General features: G+C 35.0%; 1 protein-coding gene across 6 annotated transcripts in view; it reads left to right on the top strand.

Annotated features, from left to right (window-relative positions):
- Positions 1 to 24358, top strand: part of SKAP2 (src kinase associated phosphoprotein 2) — a 225285-nt gene extending 200927 nt beyond the window's left edge. For 2 of the 6 annotated variants that reach the window (XM_017527032.2, XM_017527035.2), the window contains 2 exons: positions 14318 to 14419; positions 14853 to 17482. In XM_017527032.2, the coding sequence (XP_017382521.1) occupies positions 14318 to 14410 (93 nt within the window). In that variant the 3' untranslated portion in view covers positions 14411 to 14419; positions 14853 to 17482. Of the gene's footprint in view, positions 1 to 14317; positions 14420 to 14792; positions 17483 to 20419 lie in introns of those variants that run through there. The other 4 variants (XM_037737925.1, XM_037737924.1, XM_017527033.2 and 1 more) reach the window with 3 other exon arrangements.
- Positions 24359 to 24669: the final 311 nt, after the last annotated feature.

The following is a 24669-nucleotide window of genomic DNA, read 5'->3' as shown; positions in this document are numbered from 1 at the left end:
TTTTTTTTTTTTTGAGACACAGTTTCGCTCTTGTTGCCTAGGCTGGGATGCAATGGCATGATCTCGGCTCACCACAGCCTCCCCCTCCCAGGTTCAAGTAATTATCCTGCCTCAGCCTCCCAAACAACTGGGATTACAGGCATGCGCCACCACGCCTGGCTAATTTTGCATTTTTAGTAGAGAGAGAGATTCTCCATGTTGGTCAGGCTGGTCTCGAACTCCTGACCTCAGGTGATCCGCCTGCCTCAGCCTCCCAAAGTGCTGGGATTACAGGCGTGAGCCACCTCGCCTTTAAGTTGTTTAGCATACCGTGTTTGTAAACAAAATGGCAAAGTATATTTCTACAAGCCCATCATATATATACATATACATATTCATATATATATATATATATATATATACTTGTATCTGCTTCTTAAAATACTGGATTATTCAGAATCTTTCTTTCCTTAGATCTAAAAGTCAAGTTTCTTATCTTGAATATACTTCTGGTAATGTATGTGAGCTCCCTTAATTTTCATATTCTAATTTCCCCTATTTTAATATGGGGATTTAAAAATTTCTCTTTGTCTACTTACAAGACTACTTTAGAAACAAATGATGGATGAAAACAATTTAAATATAAGTAGAAAATGTTAAATCATAAGTCTAGGAGTCTGATGTGGTTTCTTTCTTGATAAGAGAAATATTTTGGAGTTTTCAGAGAGATGGTATGAGGTAGTTGTTAGATGCAGAAGACAATTTGGAAAGAAGATCACATACTGAATTTTAACACTAGATGGCTGGTGCATAAAATCATAACAGAAAATCATCGAATGTTAGAGTAATGGGTCTCAATGATGATCATCTAATTCTTGGTTTTATAGATAAAGGAACTTGGGCCAAGAAGATGCCAGAGTCATGACTTGAGCTGTGTTCTTGACTCCCAGACCAGTGCTTTTCCCTTTGTTTTCCTTCCTGTCCTCCCTCCCTTCCTCCCTCCTTCCCTTCGGCACCTACAATGTGCCAGAACCCATTCTGACAACTGTGATAAAGTAAATAAAGCCAACTATGATAATTGCTAGTTAAGGTGCCCAAAGCTGAGACTGGTCACTTATTTCTCTCAGTCTTCTGCTCATTAGTATGAGTTTTTATTACTGTTGTTCCCAGAAAGATGCTTTCAGTTCTTGGACACTACAGATAGGCACATTACAAGTCTTGATTAAGCCTGTTATTGAGCATTAAATTGTCCTGAGTTAAGACAACAGCTTTTTGAGTTATTTAATAGAGAAATCAAACTGATTAGTTTCAGCTCGTGTCAAGAAACTTTCTTGGAATCATTCCTAAATTTATATAGCTCACAGTCTTTTTAAAACCAATTTAACTGCAATTGTTTATAAAACTGAAACGTTGATTAGATTTTACTTGCAAGTTCAGATTATAGGAGTGAATGGTATATAGCTATTATACTCCTTTCTTAAATATGAAATTTATAAAGCCCATGTGGATCTACTTATAAAACCCTCTTTATGAGACAGGTTGTCTTTGCTGCTGAAAGCCTAGGTAGAGCACCAGCTTTCAGAACTGGCTGGGAAACAAGCAACCAGAGGCATGTCTTATTTCTACTATTGCCTCAGAAAATAGTTTTCTGTTAACATGAAATTAAAAGTATAATTATACATGTGTATCATACTTTTAGGATTCTAAGGGAGGTAGTTCCTGTTTTGCAGAGACTAATTTTATTCATGAAGCCTGATTAGAGAACAAAGGTTAAAGGTGTTCCAGCCCATGGGAAGCACATACGTCCATCTAAAATTTTTATGCTATTATTTAGGAGAGAGCTGATCAAAAATAATTCCTCTGCCAGCTTTTTGCAAGGCTTGAAGTTTCACCATCATGATCATATTTATTAAGGGCCTTCTAGAGATGAGTAATTTACCTGGGGTTCATTTCGGTGTTTGAAAAAAGAGCTCAGAAAGAAGACCTGTTAGCCAGAATGTTTTTACCTTTGGCTGAATAAGGTTCAGTGTTCATTGTCACCCAACTTCGGACCTAGTGGAATCAACCTGGTTAATCTTGGTGAGGGTGAAAAAGAAAGGACACTTAGCTTTCCCTTGATGTGATTTGGACATATTCTGGGCTGTTGATGGGCGTCTTGGCTGTGAGTAGTCAGGTTGCTTTGGGGTTGAGTCTATGTTTGTGCAGACTTATTTCCCTACCTCCTTTGGACAAGTTCAGCTAGGAGTATCTTGAGACTTTCTAGTAGTCTTTATTGACTTGGCCTTCCAGTTTTATCAAAACTTTGGCAAACTCAGACCATAAGTTAATACCATAAATTCATTTAATATGTGAATAACTGCAATTTTGAATGCTTGACATTATAAATTAAGTACAGTTAGTATAGAAATCACTTGCATTGTTAGTTGACTTGAGATTTGTTTAATCAAGTTTCTCAGAGTTATATTTAGATTTCGTCGCGATGGGATGAAATTTTACCTTTCAATTTATTTTTTTACACCATCTAGTGGCTCAGAATGAGTGGTGCAGGTAATTGCAGCTATTGTGCACAATCCGAATGGTGTCATAAATTCAACTTTAAATCCAGCTTGGGTTATTACTTTCCTGTCTCATGTCAATAAGATATTAGCATTAATCATGAAAAATTTTGTTCATCATTCTGAATTAAATATATAAATTGTATATATAAGGAAGAATACATTTTAAGGATTCTAAAATAGTATTTGTAGAGACATAAAAAATGTGTACTTTGTAAAGAAATTAATGCCATGACTTGTCTATTAATAATAAATAAGACTATTTAAAAGATTTTAAAGATATGTAGCTTTCTTTTAGTAATGGACTCATTTATAATTTGAAATACTAAATTATCATTGTTTGATTTGATTTACCATCTAGAAGTCTGTCAGTTCTGAAAATATTCTTTAAAAAGCAACACAAAATACTTTAAGAAAACATGCATGCTTTCAATATAAACAAACATTTAGACAAAACAAGAAATAAAATTCCATGCATGATAAGGAAGAGTGTTTTAATTTTGTAAATGTAATGGCAGAAAAACATTTAGCTTGGGGATTAGGCTGTCTTCATTTAAAAATCACCATAGAAATATAGTTTGATTTTAAAATTCAAAATTTAAAAATTTTTTTTTTTTCTGTTTTGCAAGAAAGCCTTGATGGAATGTTAGCTGTGCTCAGTCAACCTGGGGATGATTTATTTATTTTAGGCCTCTTTTGAGAGTTACATAAATCTTAGCCTTTATTTTTTATTTTTCTTCTGGTGCAAATCAAATGTTGCAATAAAGAAAGAAGGCAGATACTGTGCTCTTCCCCCTTCCTTTTTTAACATTTTCCAATTAGCAGCTCTCATGTGACCCCCTGGCTGAGCTAGCCCCTCCTTCAAAGTGTCCAGCATTTTTTTTAGTTTTAACCTTTGAACCTCACTAATAATAAATCTAAATACCGCTTGCCTTAAAAGGCAAGCCTACTACTTTTTGCTTTACATTTCTTTTCATATAAGGTTGTTGCTGTTTTTTTGTGTTAAAATTAAAATAGTTCAGTGGAGATTTGGAAATCTCTTTTTCTAAAAAAAAAATGGAGCAAATTTATAAACACTGATAAAAGCAGAACTTGTGATTTTAATGATAGTCGTATTGTTAGTGAATTAACAGTGGTTTCAGATTCATTTGATGGGGGGAAATCATATTTGGGATAAAAAACCTGTATTTATTTTCTTAAGAAATTGGGCTGTTTAAAATAATACTTTTTTTTATTAGTTTTTATTTCATTTTTATTACCACTAAATGAAACAGGAACATAGTATCATAGCTAATAGTATTTTCCCAGAACGAGATTATATAGCAGTAGGTATATTCTGAGATCTCAAATGCCATTTTGGTTGTTATTCTTTTTTGCTCTTCTGGATTTCTATCCTTTATTAGTTTATCTTTTAATCTGTACTCAAATAAACTGCTAACCACATTCTTATAGTTACTTTTAAAGCAATAAATTATTTTTAGAGATATAATAACAGACAAGCTATACTTCAGAAAAGAGACACACTACTTTGATATTAAAAGAAAAATGAGAGAGTTAAGAATTCTGGAATATTTTATCCAGTCTAGAGCATATGCGACTAGCTTTGCAGACTTTTGAGAAACTTTTTTATTAAGTCAAACACAGGAAATGTAGGTGAAGACAGTGGTCACTAATATACAATAAAAGGGTGCTTTTCGGTGTATATTGGTTGGAGTTTCAAGCAGTACCTCCCTTAAAATCTGTTTGGTTGACTTTTTCCAGTGATTGGTAAATTGTGACTGTCATTGACCATTTGCTTCTCATTGTAAGAATGTAAAGATACAGTTACTATGGCTTTGTTTGGTTTCAAACCAATGCTAATAAATAAAATGAAAGTCTGGTTGAGCTCTACTGGCAGAGGGAAACAAGTTATTTTTTAGCTTAGTTTTTAATTTGTGACCATATGACCCAGTGTGCCACAAATAGCCTGGCCAACTGCTGAAGAGTAACTAGGTCACCTGAATATGGGACACGCATTGTTGACACTATGCTAGCTCCTAAATGTGATCATTGTTTATAGCCTTTTGATAAGAAGTGTTTGTATTTGTTCTTGCATTTGTTTGGTCTGATGATATTTAGGTTTATGCTGTCAATTAGGATGTATGGTCTAGGCTACAGTGGAAGCATTAACCAGACCAACCTCCTATTTAGTACTCATCTCCTCCCAGCAGTGAAAAGCAGTTTATGGCCAGAACACCATGTCAGAAAATGTTCTAGTTCTACTTATAGGACTTCTCTTGTTATCTATTTGTGAACAATATGTTTAAGTACTTCCTTACTTTCTCTTACATAAGTTGGAGGAAACATTCCAGAAAAATGTTGGCAGATGAAAGCAGGAGATGCTTATAGGAGGCAGGCTGGCAGCTTCAGCCCTTGCAGTGGCTTGAGAGGTTACAGGAAAAGCCAGAAGGCAGTGTCAGAGAGGCAAGCTGAGCAGAGGTGGCAGTGGAGGGGGCTGCTTTGGAAAGGAGCCTGCCTGCAAGGCTTATGTGATGTCATTTAGCATGGAATAACCAAGGGTTTGGCAGCAGCAAAACAAAACCTTAAAGCACTACGTTGATAATTTTTTTAAAATTCTGAGTTGAACAATCCATGATTTCAGCCTCTAAAATCAGGCACTCTCTCAGTATGTATAGCATACTTTCACTCTTGAGGTGTCTTCTTCTGCATCCCTTTAGAACATGGAGCTAGATATTCCAGGTAAATCATTCAGCATAGAGACTAGACTACTGATTAAGAAAAACTTTAGAGTCGATGTTTAATAAATTATATATAAGTGACAGATGTTCATCATTTGAGTATTCAGCTATCTAAGAACAACCAGTATGGGTGTGGTGGCTCATTCCTGCATCCCAGAACTTTGGGAGACCAAGTAAGGAGGATCACTTGAGGTCAGGAATTCGAGACCAACCTGGCCAACATGGTGAAACATCTCTACTAAAAATACAAAAATTAGTTGGGCATAGTGGTGCGCACTGGTAGTCCCAGCTGCTTGGGAAGCTGAGGGAGGAGAATCACTTGAACCTGGGAGGTAGAGGTTGCAGTGAGCTGAGATCACACCACTGCACTCCAGCCTGGGTGACAAAGCGTGACTCCATCTCAAAAAAAAAAAAAAAAAAAAAGAACCACCAGTAAAATTCTAACAAAATGTCATATTCCTCAAACACTTGTTCTCTTTGGAAGATAAGATTCTCTTTAGAAAAGCAGGGTAGAGACCTGTTCATAATAATCAGATTGCCTTATAGTGCATCCCGAAGTACTGTGTTTTTTGTTGCTCTAATACTTTGCTATGCCAGTAGTGAGTGGGCAGGGAAAGGGAGGAGGGAATGAGAAAGTATTTACTGAGCATTTAAAATGTCCTGTTCTAGGTACTAAATATGCTTCCATACATATAATTAATAAAATAACCCTGTGGAGTAGATGGTGTTATAATTTTACAGATTAGGAAACTGATGCTCAGTAAGGTTATTATGGAAATTATCTGAGGATACGCAGCTATTAAGTGCCTTCTCCAGGAATCAGTACAGGTCTGACCCTAAAGCCTTTCTCTTTCTACTTTGCTACACTTGAGTAGGACTTGATTAGAACTTTTTTTTCCATATCACAGGTTAATTGTAATTATCACATCCCAGTTCTAAACAACAACGAACCATGTTATTGATAGTATCTTTTACGTAATTAAATCTTGTATAGATGATCAAAATTATTTTATTTCCTAATCAACAAATATTTGATGAACACCCATGCAAAGTACTATTTTGAGCAGGATCCAGAAAAGCCACAAACTGTTATTCAAGGATACTGCAGTTGAGTTGAAGAGAAGACCAATGCATAAAATAGATAATAGTAATAAAGCACAATGTAGGGTATCAGTGTTGTAGTGCTGGAGGAGCCAGGAAGAAAGGGAAGTCAGTAAATCCTGGAGTAAGTAAGTAAAGATTCATAAGGAAATGGGACTTGAACTAGAACTTCATGTATGAATGGAGTTTATTCATGTAACAAATATGAATGCTTATTTTCTATGTCTATTACATATGAAACCCAGAAGAACAGCTGTACTGTGGAAAGGGATGGATGGGGTCCTATTGATGAAAGGGGAGCATAACCCCAATAGACATCAGTAATTCGGGATCACTTTTTTTTTTTTTTTCTTTTTTTTTGAGGTGGAGTCTTGTCGCTCTGTCACCCAGGCTGGAGTGCAGTGGTGCAATACAGGCTTACTGCAACCTCTGCCTCCCAGATTCAAGTGATTCTCCTGCCTCAGCCTCCTGAGTAGCTGGGATGACAGATGCCTGCCACCATGCCTGGCTAATTTTTGGTATTTTTAGTAGAGATGGGGTTTCACCATGTTGGTCAGGCTGGTTTCGAACCCCGGACTTCAGTTAGTCCCCCTGTCTTGGTCTCCTGCTGGGATTACAGGTGTGAGCTACCATGCCCAGCCAGAATCACTTCTCTTTCCTTACTTTGGAGAATGGTAGGCAGCCAGAGAAACGCTGTGAGAAACCAACATGATGTTTCCAAGCTAGTTTTTCTACCACATCTTACAGTACTTTGCCCTTATCTTCTTCTGTACCTTTTGTGTTAACCACACACTCAACTCCATGCTCTTCCCTGAACACAGCACATTCTTTTATCTCTGCAGGCCTTTGCACATACCATGTATTGTTCCTTTCATTATTCCTTCTGGAGTCTTACCCAGCTGTCACTTTCTATATAAAGTCTCTCAGATCCTGCTGTAGAATTAGTTGCTTCTCTTTTTACAAATTTTTTCCTTCTCTCACTTAACATTCAATATGATGATTACCTGTTTCTTGCTTTCTCTCTAAATTTTGAACTTCTTGAGGTAGACACTGTGTCTTCAGTATTTCTGTATCCTCAATATCTTCACAGTATGGCAGATAGATGTTTACTATGTGTTTACCAAAATACAGTTAACAGCAGGAAATAATACTGACTTCTTAAAAGAACTTAGAATGATAGGATCATAGAGTGAGGGTGACCTTAGTGCTAGCCTTCCACTTTATAGGTAAAGAAATCAAGGCTCAACCTAATAGGGAAAAAAAGAAATAAAAGCCCAAAGGAAAATGGACTATTCCTATAGAGACCTCAAAAGACAATGGTGTTTCTGTGGTTGTACGTCCACCTTGGTTCTGAGCTTCTTGGCAGCCAAACCAAAAAAGGGAGAGAAGGGAGCTAGTAATTTCTTTTTCTTGTTTTTTATTTTTTTGGTTTGTTTTTTTTTTGAGATGGAGTCTCGCTCTCTTGCCCAGGCTGGGGTGCAGTGGCACGATCTTGGCTCACTGTACGTCCACCTCCCAGGTTCAAGCGATTCTCCTGCCTCAGCCTCCTGAGTAGCTGGGACTACAGGCGCCCGCCACCATGCCCGGCTAATTTTTGTATTTTTAATAGAGATGGGGTTTCACCATATTGGCCAGGCTGGTCTTAAACTTCTGACCTTGTGATCCACCTGCCTCAGTCTCCCAAAGTGCTGGGATTACAGGTGTGAGCCACTGCGCCTGGTGTAATTTCTTATAATCATAAAGGAAGGATCTTGGCTTTTCCCAGCACTGGCTACTTAAATATTCTCACATGAATTTCTAGAATCTGCCCTGAATATCTGGCCTCAACAACTTTATGTAAATAAGTGCATAAGTGGTAGGTTTTGGCCTCAACACAAATTTTTCATAGTAAATATAATAAAAGATTTTATAAAGGTAATTCCATGAGGGTCCAAATGTATGATAATTAGACATTGATTTATATTAAGTACATAACTAGACTGTTTGTACGTACAGTCTCAATGAAGAATATAAATACAAACAAAAAAAAATCATCCCTAAAGAAACTTTGGGATTGTCCAAGGTCACAAAGCTAGTTAGCAACAGAGCTAGGATGAGACTCTGTATCTTCTGAGAAGGTAAGAAGGAGGAGCTGAAAAACCAGGAGATTTTCCATTCTGTCATTCTGTTTTTTGCCTTTGCAGAGTTCTGTCTTAACCTCTTTCAGTGCTTACAAATAAATTAAACTGAATTCATTTTTTCTAATAAGAAGTAGTTGGTCCTTGTTCCAATGGGGACAAATGCCTTCTTTCTGCACATAGGATTTAAGCTTTTTAAACAAGGCACATCCCATGTACTGCATTTGAACACATGCTGGCAATAGCTTGCCACAGGTCGGAACAGCATGCTCTTTCAGATCGCTCACTCAGCTAGCGCATGTAAATGCTTCAGAACAAATGCTTGTTTAGTCACAACTACAATTCTTAATGTCTAATATACACAAAAGAAAAGGTATTACTATTGGAAATTACATTTCTTAAGAAAATACTTAGGATAGTAAACTGTTGCAGCATCCAAAATGAAGACTTAGTCTATTTCATCATCCAGTACCTATTTATGGAACATCTTTTATATGTCCTGCAGTGTGGGGCATACAGATTAAGTCTAAGTCCTTCCCTTGCTCTCAGTGAGTTTGTACTTTATTTTAGTTGAAGGAATAAAACTAATGTACATAAAATCGACTGAGGAATGAATACTTAGTTTGAAATTAGAGATAGAAATATGAATTAGCTAATTCAGAGAAAAATTCATGACAACCAAGTTAACTTGAGTCAGGTCTTAGTCATTGGACAGGATTTGGCTGAGAGAGGGTAGATGTCTCTGGGAAGCGAGCATGGAAGGGAGCACTGCATGCAGAGTTAGAATGAGTGTAGTGCAGAAGGTTGTCTATGCCGGCTAGAAGAGTGACAGGAAAAGGTTGCTAGCAGAGTGGGAACAAGCTAAAGTCTGTAGTTAATGCAGCGGAGAGTTAGTATAAGTTCTTGAGCAGCAGGATAAACTGATGAAAAGAATTTCTGGGAAGAACAGAGAGGCAGCATTGATAATGTAGTAGTCTGGGGCAAAGTGATGAAGGCCTGAACTGGTGGTGCCAGTGAGAATAAAGTGGAATGGTTGAACCTGAGAACAGTTAATAGGGTCACATATCGGTAGGTAAAATACTGTACACTGAACACCAAAGTCACTCTCTACTAAGCATGACATGATCTTCTTCGCCTAACATTATGAGTCTGAATGTCAGTTTTTACTGTATGGTTTATAATTGCTGACTTTGTAGAAAGTTGAATTAAATATATCATGACTCAGGGATATAAACTAAAATTTGTTATGAGAATTAAATTCTATCAGCTTCCTTGTCTTTGTCTCTCTGCTTTAAAAATGGAGTATACAATGCAAGGAGAAAAAACAGTAATTCTTTGAATTAGAGGAACTCAAAGTCACACCTGCATAGTTAATTATAAAGTAATGAGATTGATCTTCATACACCACTAGGGAGCTTAGTGTCTTCAGTCAGGTTCTTGAATGGTGGTGCCCAAACATCATGGAGGTCCTTGGAGATTGTGTCAGTTTCCTCATTTAACAGATTAGGAATCTACGATTCAAGCAGTTAATGTATAGATAGTAATAGTAAAACACCGAGGTTGTACAGTTCCTGTTGTGCATTTTAAAGAGAACCTTTTGAAATGATGGATATATGAGAGGATTATTACAAAGTTTCTAATCAGAGTTAATAAAAAAAGAAGAGACTAAAGAGGTAGCCTTGATGAAAGTATTATACACTTTAAATAGGTATCTAGTCTTTATAGTACTACAGTGATTATGAATAAAGATATCACAGTGAACACTTGGAAAACAACAGTCAAGTCCATTGGTTCTTAAACTTGCTGTATTTTATATTTTGTGAATAAAATTACTTTCATTTTCACAAAAGGCTGATATGTTTTGAAGCACAGATACATGTTTGGAAAAAGGCACAAAAATTTTTGCAAACACCTGTTGCTTTCAAACACATGGGTAACTAATTTCTGAAAGGGCCAGTACATCATTAAATCGTATTAATGTTCCAGGTTTCTGTTAAGTCAGCGTTCTTTTACTGTATTATTGGCAGAAAGCGGATTAATATACCCAAGAAATGACAGTCATGGTGCTGAAAAAGATTTAAGTAAATGTTGGGTCCTCATATAAATGTAAAATAATATACCAGCAGAGAAAGAAGATTTAGTTGACTAAATATTAATATTATGTTGGATAAAGTCTCTGTTTCACTTTATCATAACTAGTCCTTTTTCCTGCCTTCTTATCCAGTCACTCAACAAATATTAATTGGGGCCTAAAATTTCAACTACAAAATAAAACAAAAAAAAATGATTTCAGTGTTATGAAAATTGAAAATATGGGTGGTAGATCATAAGCATTCACTACTGCCTTACTATTATTTTCTCGGATTACTGGGCAAGTTTGGCTTCTTTTGCTTCTTTGATTACCACACTACATTTTGCCTTGAAGCCATCCATTTTGCAGATACTGAATTTCTTTTGAGTACTATTTTTATACAATAAGCCTCACTACACCTTTGGATCTTGATAGCATTACTGTGGGAGGAGAAAGTAGCTTTGTGTTAGTAATTACCTAACATTGTCAGAAGCTGACTGCAGGCCTCTTTCTAGTGATAACAGAATAACCGCGTAATGTAGCTTTATAGCACGTGATTAATAGAAAATAATTACATGTCCTACAAAGGGATGCAATATTTCTTATAAATTGACTAGAATGGTTTCCTGTAGATTAAAGGACTCTTCATTATTTTATCAGTCCTCCTGAAGTACAGTCACTGCCTATGTTAGCATTTCAACTGATGTTAAGAGCTGAATAGGTGAAGGATACCAGATGGCAGACCTCCTTGTACCTGAGAACTGTGTTCCATAAAGATTACATGATGCTTCCTAATCTTTCAAAGATTTAGACGACAGCCTGGTATGGTTTGTCTCTTTATTTTTTGTTTGCTAAGAAGATAGGGTTTGAGAGTTTTCATTTTTGTTTTTTAAATGATCCACCTGTGACTTTATAGAACAATACTATAATTAGTTTGTGGACTGCAAAACAACATTGTATCAGTTGCATTATTTTCCACTGTAAGTAATATATCATGCATAATCACATTTGCTTGGAGGTGGCAAAGAGCAAAGGGAAAGACAGGCAGATTTTCTTTTTCAAAAGGAAACCTTGCATGATATTGAATGTTCAGGCCAAAGTTTAGAATACTGTATTCCAAGAAGCATTTTCGTTCCCATTTATAGGCTGCAAATGGTTTAATTGGGATTCATGTTGCTCAGGAGGCTCATACAGAGAAGGGTAATGATCAAAGTAAAAGCTCCTGTATTTGCAGTCTTGTCAACATACTCTAATGGCTGCAGCGTAAATCCATACATTTGCCCCCTATGTTTTTACCTCACTACATTTGATCGTAATGCATTAATTCCAAACAGGAGTATAATTTGCAATTCTTTACAAATATAAGGTACTAAATATTCTGGTCTTTAACCCTTTTTTTATTTAAATCTGATATTTTAGAGCATTTTTATGAACCGTATATTTCATATGTTTTTCAATTATTTTAAACTAAGTGAAGCATTTATTTTAGTCTAAACCTTTTTTCTCCCTAGAGTGCTACTTTTAAGGGATTTGTTTATAGGTGATTAAGCTCCTCCCTGCTGTTTACCACTATGCTTTCTATTTAATAAATCTTACTGTTCTACCGTAGCAGAGAATCCTCTCAAGTGTGAAGTCTGTCCTTCGTTGATGTAATTTCTTGGTAACTAATTTCTTAAATTTAGGTGTGAGTAGCTTTTTGAAAACAACATGCCCTTAGTTGATGGCATAGACTATGACCAAAGTAGAATATTATAAAGTAATAACTTTCCGGCTTGTAATTTGAATCTAAACGTTGATCCCCAGATTGAGGGCCATTCTCTGGAAGCAAGTTTAAGCCAATAATATGTCCTCTCACTGAATGATTTCTATGTCTATCATTGGGGAGCAGGGGGCTAGTTCCTTTTCTCATTCCAAATAATCAGTTTTAAAAATTTTCTATTGACATTGGATAAGAGCTTTAACATTCAGACCTACCCTGTTAATTATCCATTTTGAAATCATACAGTAGTCTGATGGTTAAGTACATTTGTTTTGTTAAGCATTAGGCTCCAATTGTATTCATTGCCTTAAAAATAGAAAAGAGCAGTTTTATTAGGTACCTATTAAGATACAATGGTTGCTAATCATGACTTTCAGTTAGTATTTTCTTCTGATAAATATGTCCTACAGAGATTATAGCCAACATTGGGTTCTGGGAATCAGAGTATCCTCGTTGTTTAGACAGTTTTGTCCACTAAGTTCACACCATCAGTGAACTTTAAAAGTTTAAAACTTAAAATCTTGAGTTTATTGCCTCACAAGCCACAGCTGTGCCCTCAATAGAATAAGAATTGCAGGAGTAGTCTTTTCTCCCCTCTCCCCCTTTACTTTGTTCTTCAAAAAAACCTAATCCTGATACTGCCCACTGTTTGAAAAAGTGCCTATAAATTCTATCCTATAATCTCTATTGATAGATGACATATCAATTCATACACGCTAATGAAATGCTACATTTGTATTAAAGAACTGCATAATTTTCCTTTCTGATAGTCAATAGCATACTAATCAATACAAATGTTAGGTCTGTACTAGTATTAACATTCCCTCCCCACATATAACTCAATATGCATATGCACATTTATCTATGACTCTGACGCTGGAAAATCGTAACCTATTGAATGACTTTTGGGATTGATTTAAAAAATTTATCTTATATGAAAAATTAAGTTTGAGCACTACAGTCCTTGTGAAGAGTATTGCTTTTGGAGGATATTATTCTTGAAACTTGTAATTCATTTTACTTTGTTTGTATCTCACTACACATAAATAAATTTGAGACAAAAATACATTAGTCAATCTGGCAGACATATGAGACCAGTTACCGAGTATTCGCAATGCCTAAAGCAGTGGTGTATCTGTCAAAGGAGGAAAAAGTGGGAGAAAATGAGGCATAGGTTTGCTTATCTCAAGTTGCAAAGTAAATGCAGAAGTGATTCATCAATCATTGTGTTTTAGAGCTAGATTAATATTTTGGCTTTATAACTTGAGATACTTTTATTTTCTATTGATCTTCCAGTGTAAGGGTGACTAACACAACCTTTAAATTCCTTCTACCTATCTGTCTTTTATCTAAGGTAGTTTATGGTCAATAAAAGGAATAATAAATGCCTTAGGGAAACTATTTTAAAGGAACCTATTTGTGAATTATTTTTAAGCAGTTTTTTGGTATTTTTAGTGTTTCCTTATTTTCTAATTTATCTATTAAAGTGTGTATGTTAGATTTTCTTAGGAAGGGGCACACCTATATCAACATTCTAAATCATTTTAGGTCATATAAGTTTAAGAAATAAGTAGTTTATTGTAAAAAATTATTTTATCCTCTCTAGATGATAAGCTTCTTGAAGGCAAATATAGTATCTTAAGGATCCTGGCTTTAACCTTCTATAGCCTCTAACACATAAAAGGTGTCCCCAAGCTTTGTGAAGAGAGTCTGTCCCCGAGAGTAGGCTTCCTGAGGTAGTTTCATTTTCTAGGTTTTCATCATGAGTGATTGTTTCTGTGTTCTCTGCCCAGTAATAAACAGGCTTTGTGTTATACCTTAATTTAAATTGTTGCCTAACAGCATTTTAAAGTGTCCAGAAACAAAAAGATGAAAATGTTTCCATTTGCAGCTCAAGCTCTTTTAACTTTATAAATAAGATTTCTAAGAAGTTGCATACAAACGACATTGTACTTACACCAGTCTAAAGGTTAATATTGCATATTGTTTTCAATTAGGAATACAATAGATATGGCTGGTGGGTAGGAGAAATGAAGGGAGCCATTGGCTTGGTGCCTAAAGCCTACATAATGGAGATGTATGATATTTGAGAGTCCTGGGTAAGTACACTTTAATCCAATATTCTGTAATAGCTCATATGTTCTCTTGGTCTCTCGTTATGAGTCTTTTGCCTCTTTAAAAGTCTTTAGAGTTTTCTGATAATACAAAGATTGTGCCCCTAAATCTTTTTTGTTTTGTTTGATCTGGTTTAATTTTTAAAACATAAATTTTTAAAATAAAAACTTCATGGAATTTACTTTGGAAATGAATAGATTATTTAGAAACAGTTCCTTTGATAGTAACCAGCTGTTTTCCCAAACTTCTTCCTCTTCAGTAAAACACTCACTTTTATGGCCTTTCTGAAGAGTGGAATTGACAAAATGTTGAGTAAAAATACATTTTTCCTTGGCTAAATGTAATTTTTTTAAGCAGGAAAAATCAAGTTTCAACTGAATCAAAAAATTAAAATGCAGCTTTCCCTTTCTCCTGCAGAAAAGGAAGATTCTTCTGCTTGTCTGCAAATGCTTTGGATTTAGAAGCATCAGGAAAGCACTGGTGACAGCTCCTAACCTCTCTTTGTTTTGTTAAACATCACTTGTCTTTGACTGTTACTTTATGCAGTCACTCATTAAAATATTCCTCTGATGTGAAATTAAGTGAAGGATATTAATGTAAATTCGACACAAGCAGTAAAGTTATACCTGTTGCTATTTTGCAAAGAAATAATTATAGTTTTTATTTACCCATTTGAGTTGTGTGAAGATTTCATCACTATTTTATACATACCATATAGTCTACTATAGTATAGTAGTCTACTGTTGCTACTTCTACTGTGAGTTGTAATGTTTCTTAATCATTAGGACCTAAGTTAGTTTTAGAGTGTAATATATAATTTCATAGCATTTTAAATTTAATATATCACACAAGTTTTTTTTGGTACATGCTAAAGAACGTGGTTGCTAAACAAAGAATGCTAAAGAATGTTCAAACTTTTAGATAATTTATTGTTATTATTTATTTTCACACAATAGTAACATGTTTTTATGAAAGAAATTTTACAGATTGGCACATGTACTTTCTATTAAATATAGCCAAAAGAAAGAAAAAATGATAGAGTTGCAAATAGCAGTGTGCTGTCACTTGCCACACAAGTGCATACCAGAAGTATGATTTGTGCAAAGCATTTTACCATACAAATATCCTGGTTTGATGATGGGCCTGGCAACATTTTCCACTGTGCTTTTGTTTAAATTTAATGGAACAAAAAATTCATAAGAACCTCCATCCTACCACTAACAAAATGGTATAAAGAATCTCCCAGCCTGGCCAACATGATGAAACCCTGTCTCTAGTAAAAATACAAAAAAATTAGCTAGGCTTGGTGGCGCACCTGTAGTCCCAGCCAGTCAGGAGGCTGAGGCACGAGAATCGTTTTAACACAGGAGGCAAAGGTTGCAGTGAGCTAAGATCGCACCACTGCACTCCAGCCTGGACGACAGAGCAAGACTCCATCTCAAAAAAAAAAAAAAAAAAGAAGAATCTCAATGTATTCTCAAAGTAAAAAGGCAAAACCAAACACACTCTTATCCTGCCTTATTCCTATGTTATTCCTATGCTATTTATGTCCCACCACAGAATAGCAGATCTGAGTCTTTTCTATATATTTCTCAGAGCACTGAAAAGAAAAGAAATGTTTGGAGAGGAGAGTGTAGAAATCCCAGTGGTAGCATGTACCAGCAGGTGAGTAGAAAGGTAGTGTTAGCCTGACATTGTACTCTGTGCTGTCTGAACAAGATTTGTAGAATCATATATATAATTACCTTTTCATGTATATTTGAAATCAGAGGTATTTAAAATGCCTGTGAGATACCAATATAGCCTTAATATATGTCAAAATGTATTGCTGATTGGATAATTATTTGGAATACACATAATCTCCTAATATTGAATCATTACTTGTCAGGTATTATCTTTATGGAACTTTTCAATGTCTTTGCTTTATGAAGAGTCTAACCATGCATTTGAGCTGGTAATATTTTGAAATCTCCCATTATTTATGTAAAACTGTTTACAAGCAGTGTTTGAGAAGGTCTGTTTTACCATTATCCCCTCAATATCATGATCATCCAATCTCAAAGGAAAAAAAAAAGAAATTTGATATTAGGGATTGTGAGTAAACAAATTTATATATATAGACATTGTGAAGTTAAAGTTTTCAAAAATTACATTTGTGCAGTTGTTACTTTTTCCACACGTAGTGTCATTGAAATAGACCGAAATAATCTTGGCAAAAGTTAGACAACCAAAGATGAGTCTGGTGGACTGGTTTTGAGCAGTTGAAAAGCGAAAGCCTTTGTTTCCAATGACAAGGCAGCCTTTGTGGGTTTGGGTTTGTGGTTCAGACTGAAAAGAAATTTTTATTCCTACGCCAGTAGATGGCAGCAGCTTTTCATTGCAGACAAAACCACTTGAAACCCCTCCCCCACGGCACAAACTCGCCCAGGATGGAAAGCATTTAGGTTTCTGCCTCCTTTTACAGTTAATCCAGGAGAGGGAGTCCTTTGCCAACTGATGACCAACAATTCCAAGCCAGATAGTCTTGTCAACAGTGACAGTACAGAAAGAAGGAGTTATTTCTATCCAGAACTCCTCTGGCCTTTGTTCTTTTTAAACTGGAATATGGGTGGGAGACATAAGAAACAAGACTTCAAACTGGAGTGACAGAAGAAATAATCATTACTTTCAATTCATGACTGCTTTATATTCATTTGATGAAATCATTTGTATACAACTAGGGAGAAAGTTTTCTTTACACCCTTGACAATACATCACATACACTTCAAGATCATAATAATATCATTAATATGAATTTAAACAACATGGCTTGTTAGAAAATATGCTAATTGCTATGTTCTCATTATGTTTGCTTAGCTTTTATTTGTTTTTCTATGAACAGTTAGAGAGCTAATTTTTTTCAAAGGTGATTGTAAGTCATATTTTATATAGCATTTTGCTTGATTATTTGCTCTGTACTGAATTTGTACTCTATTGCCATTAGATCTTACAATAATGTTCCACTCTGCAAATTTTTAAGGTTCAAATAAAGTTTAATTGTTTGCAAACTGTTATGATGCTAATAATTCAACAGCCTGCTGTGTTACTAATGAAATTACTTTGTTATGATTAATTTGGAAAATAGTGTGTTGATTGTAGTAATTAACCACAACAAGGTGAAGTAAATGATTCTAATACCATCTGGCCTCCAAACTGAATGAAGAAATGAAATAGGGCTGTCATCTGAATTTATTCAAAGAAGTCAGGATAATACAAATGACTTTCATTGCTGCAGGATTTATACTTAACATAGCTCACTCCTTACTATTTTTGCTACTTTGCTGCATATGACACTTTCCTTTATGGAAAAAGAATGTTGTTTAGTCCAGCAATTGTTTTGAATACTTGATTTTATTGTAAGCTGATTATTTCTACTCTGTGCTAATTTAATTACAGATAATTACATAAAGTATTATAGGACCATGGAAAAAAAATCACTTTTCATCCATGTGTAGGTGAAATCTATATATGTGGGGTTTTGTTTTTGTTTTAGGTTTTTTGTTTCGATTTTTGCTATTAGTTACAAACACTTTGAATATAGCCTTGCATAAAGATTAGGGCTACCATGCAAATATTTCTTAAATATGTACAGTCAAAGGCTCACTCTTAGTTCTTGTGATTTATACTTTTTATATAATTTTATGTAATTTCTCCACTCTACTACTTGCTAGTCATTCATTGCCTGGTACTATCCAGGGTCATAATTTAAAATAGAACTCAGTTATATATTATAGATTCAGATTTGCAGTTAGAAGAAAACTAATCCTAATATACATGTTGTTTAAGACCTTGAACTTCATCAGAGAGACTGAAGTGAAGCATTGTGAGAATTTTTAAGTAAAGTTCTTCTAAATTTCAGATAAATCAATCATTTGTATTTCATTTGTTGGAGTTATAGACACACACCATATAGAGATCACTTTTACTTCTCTTAAGTAGATTCAAGAATATTGAAAAGCAATCCACATGGTAAAGAAAGAGGTAGTGGAGAGTAGAGATCAAAACATGATCAAGCCATGGAAACACAGCTTCATTCAAAGGTTGAAAGAATATGCCATGTGTGTGTGTGTGTGTGTGTACTATATATATATAAAATAAAAAACATTTGATGAATATGGCCTTATTTATCAGTAATATATTTAGTATTCAAAAATACAGAGAAACAAGTTCTATGTTGTTAAAATATTATTATAGAAGTTTAATATACACTCAAATACATAACAGTTTATCATCTGGATTGGGAACAAGGGATTTCTAGACATCTCAGCTTTAGCCAGTTTATTGTACACGTACTACCTTATAGTTGAGTTCTTCCAGAATATCTGTTAGAACCCATGATAATATAATATTTTGTTATGAGATAAATCTTTAAAAATTATATGATCAGGGTAGCATGGAATGACATTTCATTAATGCTGTGTTTGAGGGACTTTTTCTGCTAGTAGAATCTGTTCTATCATTACTTATATACAAACATATTATTTATTGCCAGCATGGCACAAAGTACATAGTGTAGATCCAGTAAATATTTGTTAATTAACTGATTTGGCACCCCACAATATCTCAAGACCTGAGATTTAAGGAGAAAAGAGCTTGACTACTAAACCTGGTAGGGAAAATGCCTTTATACAGTTAGTATATCCCATAATACCATCAACGAGTAGACTGGATTTTATCGTTGTAACAGAAGTAGTGAGATTGTGAATAAGAAAGTTGAGCTGTGGTAGATAGTCCTTAGATGTTTACTTCCTTTCTTTCCTTATGTTCAATGTTGTGACCTCAAATAAGGCGCACAGGTGCCTCAGGCAGCTTGGGGGCAAGTGATCTACTTTCACTTTCCAGTGAAACATCCCAAATCACTGCTGCCCAGCATTCTGCCTGGGTAATATCCGAGAAGCCTTTCCTGCATCTGATCATGAAAGCATTCTAGCTGTCGCCTTGGACAGATCAAAATTTTCTGCAAGTAAGTGAGAAGTTTCATAGTCACTGCCAAATTTAATCATAATTTAGCTTTTGTCCTTTTTGTTAACGTTTACTCCCTATTTATTTAAAGTTGTATGGTTATGTTAAGTGCTTTAAGTCCCTAAGATGAAAGGAACCATAAATGCAGAAAGTTGCCTGAGGCACACCACTGCTCAGTTTAGGTGTGCAGTGTTGAGAAAGGGGCTGGAAGTTGAGCAAGCCAAAACACTTGAATATTTGCAAAGGTGTAAATACGGAAAATGCTCCCAAAGCCCATCTCTTAAGTGCCTTTCTTAATGCTGGAACTTTGGAAGGTGTTTCCCTAGGTTTCTCTCTTTTTTTTTTTTTTTTTTTTTTTTTTTCTTTTTTTTTTGCCATTACTTGGAGAGGTAATATAGCACAGCACTTGTCTGTCTTCTGTTTATTGGCTTCAACTTTGTAATATAAAAATATCACTCCTGTTAGAGTAAAAGCAGGTGCCATTTTGTAGCTTGAACTGCAATTCTTGTTTGAGGAAAGTGTCACACAGGTACTCTCAAAGGAGAAAATTAATGACACTAGTGTATGCTTGTTAAAGACAACTGCTTTAGTGGAAGAGAAAATTCCAACAAAATAAGCAGATTCTCATACACTACCCTCCCTTCCTAGCCCCCATGGAGTCCATTTAGAAAACCCTGTGTCCTTTATCACATCAAATGTGATGATACCAATTTAACTAAGACTAGTAATAGTAATAGATAACATCTACTGAGTGTTTGCTATTTGTCATGCTGTTCACTTTTCATTCAATTCTTATGACAACCCTATGAGGTAAGTTGTTATTCATTACCATTTTCCCAATTGGGAATCAGGCCAAGTAATTTGTCCCCAAAGCCTTAGGCTAGTGAGTTTCCTAACCAAGCCTCACACCAGCCTCCTTCTATTCTGCTATGCAGTACTGTGATGAATTAAAACTAAATACTTTAATTCTTTGTATATAAAAGGCATACAACAAATGCTTGCTGACCACTGATGATGCCACCATTTCTAGAAAATAATCTGAAGCATGTGAAAAGAATCATCCAATAATTGACAATTGGATAACTGATTTTGGCTGATTTAGTCAGTAAAGCATACCGTGGTGATCATATCAAATCCAAAACAGCTACAATGGAGACTAAACTTTTATGCAGGAACACCTGACCTTCCAGTCCAGATGAAAATAGGAAGTCAATCAAAGCAGCAGAGTCCAGAGGGGACACCAGGCCAAAGTGACCCTTTTCTGAGGACCTTTTCCCATCCTCTCTACCTCCTCCACTGTGAAGCCCAGTACTAACCAGCCAGGGGAGCCTTGACGAGGACTATAAATCCAGCTGCTTCTGTCTCAAATAGTTGTTTTTTAGGGGATGGGTTTTAATGGATAGATTTTTTTTTTAAATGTTTTAAAGGACTATTAACAGACTATACAGTCAATAAACTTCTTTGTCAAATGTGTATAATTTTGTGACTGAGTGATGGCAATGTCTGACATGACTTTTACTTGTTGAGATATGAATTTAAGAAGAATTTTTAATTGGAATATCTGATACATAAGTAAAAGGTCTTATTCCTTGGACACTCAAGTAGTACCTTGTACTGGGCCTCATAAAGCCTTTTGTTGTGTTTTTTGAAGAAATCCTTTTAAAATATTTTTGTACTTCAGTGATTGGAAGCTGAGGGGTGGGGAGAGTGAAAAGATTAAGAGATAAATAAGGACTAACATTGGCTCTGGAATTTAACCAGACAGGTGGTAAAATTGAGCCCTCTCGTAGTGTAACAGCCCAAGAGAAAGGGCTTTTCCAAGGAGCCTGAGTCATAAGAGCCACAAGCTGTTTGAATTTTTACCGCTCTACAGAGTTCATAATGTCAGGTGTGCCCTCTGCTTTCTGGGAACCCAGCAAAAACAAGGTGTGTAACTGTGTGTTTATCCTGTTATAAGCATCCTGAATTGAAAACTGAAATGTAGCAATCTTGTTAGTGTGTGTTATCTCCCTGTTGCTTTGCTCCAGTTGGTCAGCATATTTGTTTTATTCTTTATTATCATCTCAGGGCTTGCCGTTTTTCTTCCTAATTAAGTGATTCCATTTTGAATAAATTACGTTTAAGTGCCATCCTGTGCAAGGGATATTTCAAACATAGAATTTGACGTAGTCTTCCCCAAGTAGATTCATGGTCTAAATAAGACAGACAGGATGTAAACACAGGGAAGGATAAGGACAGCCCCGCATAACCTTACCTTGGTACAGTTTTAGCAGGTTAAGCCACTAGCAGTGTCCTAAGACATAAAAGGTTCTCTGATTTTGTGACATCTGAACCCTAGGGATTATCTGGGAAACAAACTGGGAATCTTTTCTCATGTATATATTTTTTAAATAAACAGGGGGAGGGAATGCAAGGGTTTCAGTACTGTTTCAGATGAGATATTTATTTTTTGTAAAAATTCCAAATGCTTGTAGCTATTGAATTAAGTGTGAGGGGATGCAAAGAGCTGTGTATATGAATAATGTGAACATCTTTTACAGAGTTGCTACCAGTTATGGTAACATAACTCTGGAAGCTGAGAGTGACCTCTACCCCTTTAGGAATAAGGACTCTTCCCCTTAAGTTGGGGACAGAGTTGTAACCAGCAGTATTCTCCTGAAGGTGGGCAGTAGTAAGAACACTGGAACTGGAGTCAACCAAAATTCTAGTTTCACTCTCTAGTGCCTTGTGCCCTAGAATAGGTTTCCTTGTCTGAAGAATACCAGTGGTGCCTGTACTCCCTGCTTCACAGGATTGTGGTTAGGCTCAAGTGAAATTACTTTTAGAAGTGACCTGGAATATCAACAATAGTGTCAAAGATGGCTTTCCTGCATTTAAAGATATGAGAACTGAAATGAAACAATGATCGAATAATTTCTCCTTCACACCAAAAGCAAGCAAGGGAAAAAATTTTTAATACTCAGCATTGGCTGTAATACTACTTGAAATAATATTAGCTCTTGGTATTATTATTTTATAATGAAAATTGACGTAAATTATCCTAGAGGAGTTTGGGATTCGATTCTTCTTTAATTTTCAACGCATTTTAAACCAAGTCACTGGCTTCCAAGTTATGGTCAATTTCTGTTAATGGTAATTTTAATCACAGAGATGTTACTTCTGTCTATAGTTTCTAAATAAACTTTTCTCATCATATTTAAAACCACCAATCTGCTTTAGGTATATGTTGTTTGTAGTTGGTTGAATTTAGCAAAGAATTAATTTTTTTAAACTGACATCCTAAGGAAAATTTTTGTGCTGACTTCCTTTGCCCATTATCTAATTCTTTTATGAACTGTTTCTTCCAGATGGGTATCTATGAATGTCTGAGTGTGAATACACACTTTCTAAACATTTTATTCAGATGTGTATCTAGGAGTGACACAATTTTATTTTCTCTAATTAGCCTTGTAATATAGCACTAATCTTGGTTTGTAGTTTGTGAAAATATGGGGCTAGAAATAAGGGCAAACCAGAACCTCATTACATGTAACCTTAATGCTTTAATGTTATAACTTTAGGCAAAGCTAATAAAAGATGCAAAGGACTCTTAAATAATTTAAATTATCTAAAAAATTGAGCATATTCCTTCAAATAATAATGGCTTTCATGATCTGAATTTTTAAAAATTCATTTCTCATGTCTTGAATTACTCAGAAGATATCAAAGTAAGTTTGAGTTTATTTAAGATTATTAAATATATTTATTATCATGGAGAGTCACTGAAGATTCCATTTTCTAGCCTAGCAATTGTAATCTTTAGTGTGATGTAGTACATAATTCTGATAACATATCTGATGATGTCATGATTGCATAAAGTTAATTCATAGCACTTCTCTTTAAAATGGTGCTTTGTGATATGATTCCTTGATTATTTTGAACCATTAATTCTATCAGCTTGAAAAATAGATATATTATGTACCTGTTATTACTGCTTTCTAAAATCAAAGCTTCTCTTATTATCTTAACCTTACCAATTTAAACTAGGAAACTATTACTTTTATAATGTATTTATATTATCATTACATACTCTTTGATAAAGGAAAACAGTGGGACTATCCTAAATTGTGGCAACTGTGTTAAAGATAAGTCATTTTCTAAACTTTTCCCAAATGATTATAGTAGAGAATTTCAAGTTATAAGCATACTATCCTTTGCTTCTCCCAAAGCTGTGGTTTATAGCAATAAATACGCTATATTGATTACTGCTTAATTCTAATGGACGTACTGAGGCTGGAAACATTATAGCTTAGCATTTAATGCCTTAATTTTTAAAGTTTAAAAATTTTAAAAACTGATGTAATTGCCTGAGTGTTCTGTTATTGGACCCATTTCATGCTATAAGATTATTCTCATATCTTTCCTAAAGATTATTTTGTTCACAATGTATTTTTTCTGACACTTCATTGCTATTTTTGCATAACTGAAAATCTGTCATTTTCATTTTAGCTCAGTTTGGAAACATGAAAACCGTATCAGAGCAACATATTAAGATTAGTATAGAAACACACAAAAAAATGAAAGTCAGCCATGTAGATATTTTAAATTTAGTCAAATTATTCAAGTGTGCAATTTTAATCCATTAATCTGGTTTGAGGCTGCTTAAGAGAAATATTTCTCTCTGAATGAGTTTTTTCTCTTATACAAAAAGAGCATGTTGAGAAGAGAAGCATCTCATCTAAAACAGTTAGCATGGGGTTTTTTTGTTTTTTGAAGCAAAAGATAAAGCAAGAGCTGACCTAATACTCTGCCATAATTTATTCTTAGTCAAAAACAGATTACCATTTACACTCTAGGTATTAAAAGCTAGTTATAGTGATTAAAGGTTGTCTTTCTAATGCTGTGTATTAAGATATCCAATACAAAATTTATTTTCAAGGTATTTCGGGGTCATAAAGGAAGTTGTTTTTCTTATGAAGGGAATTCTGTGTTTTACTTCATTATTTGTAAATATATATATATATTTAAAACTACAGGCACACACACACACAACTGGGAAGGGGAGAATGGGAGCTGGTTGTTTCTTTGAATTCTAATACAGTATGTCTTCTTAATGAACCTGCCGCATTGCCCAGAAAACAGCTCCCTGCAAATAAACATGCTAGAAGTGATTTAGCCACAATGTCCAGACTGTGTAAACATCTAATTATTACAATAAAATTGTCAATAAATTTACATTACTGCTCCCTTTTCA

The sequence above is a fragment of the Cebus imitator genome, unplaced genomic scaffold (genome assembly GCF_001604975.1).
Source record: "Cebus imitator isolate Cc_AM_T3 unplaced genomic scaffold, Cebus_imitator-1.0 Scaffold45, whole genome shotgun sequence".
In the NCBI taxonomy this organism is placed as follows: Eukaryota; Metazoa; Chordata; class Mammalia; order Primates; family Cebidae; genus Cebus; species Cebus imitator.
This window is presented reverse-complemented; position numbering and strand designations above follow the sequence as displayed.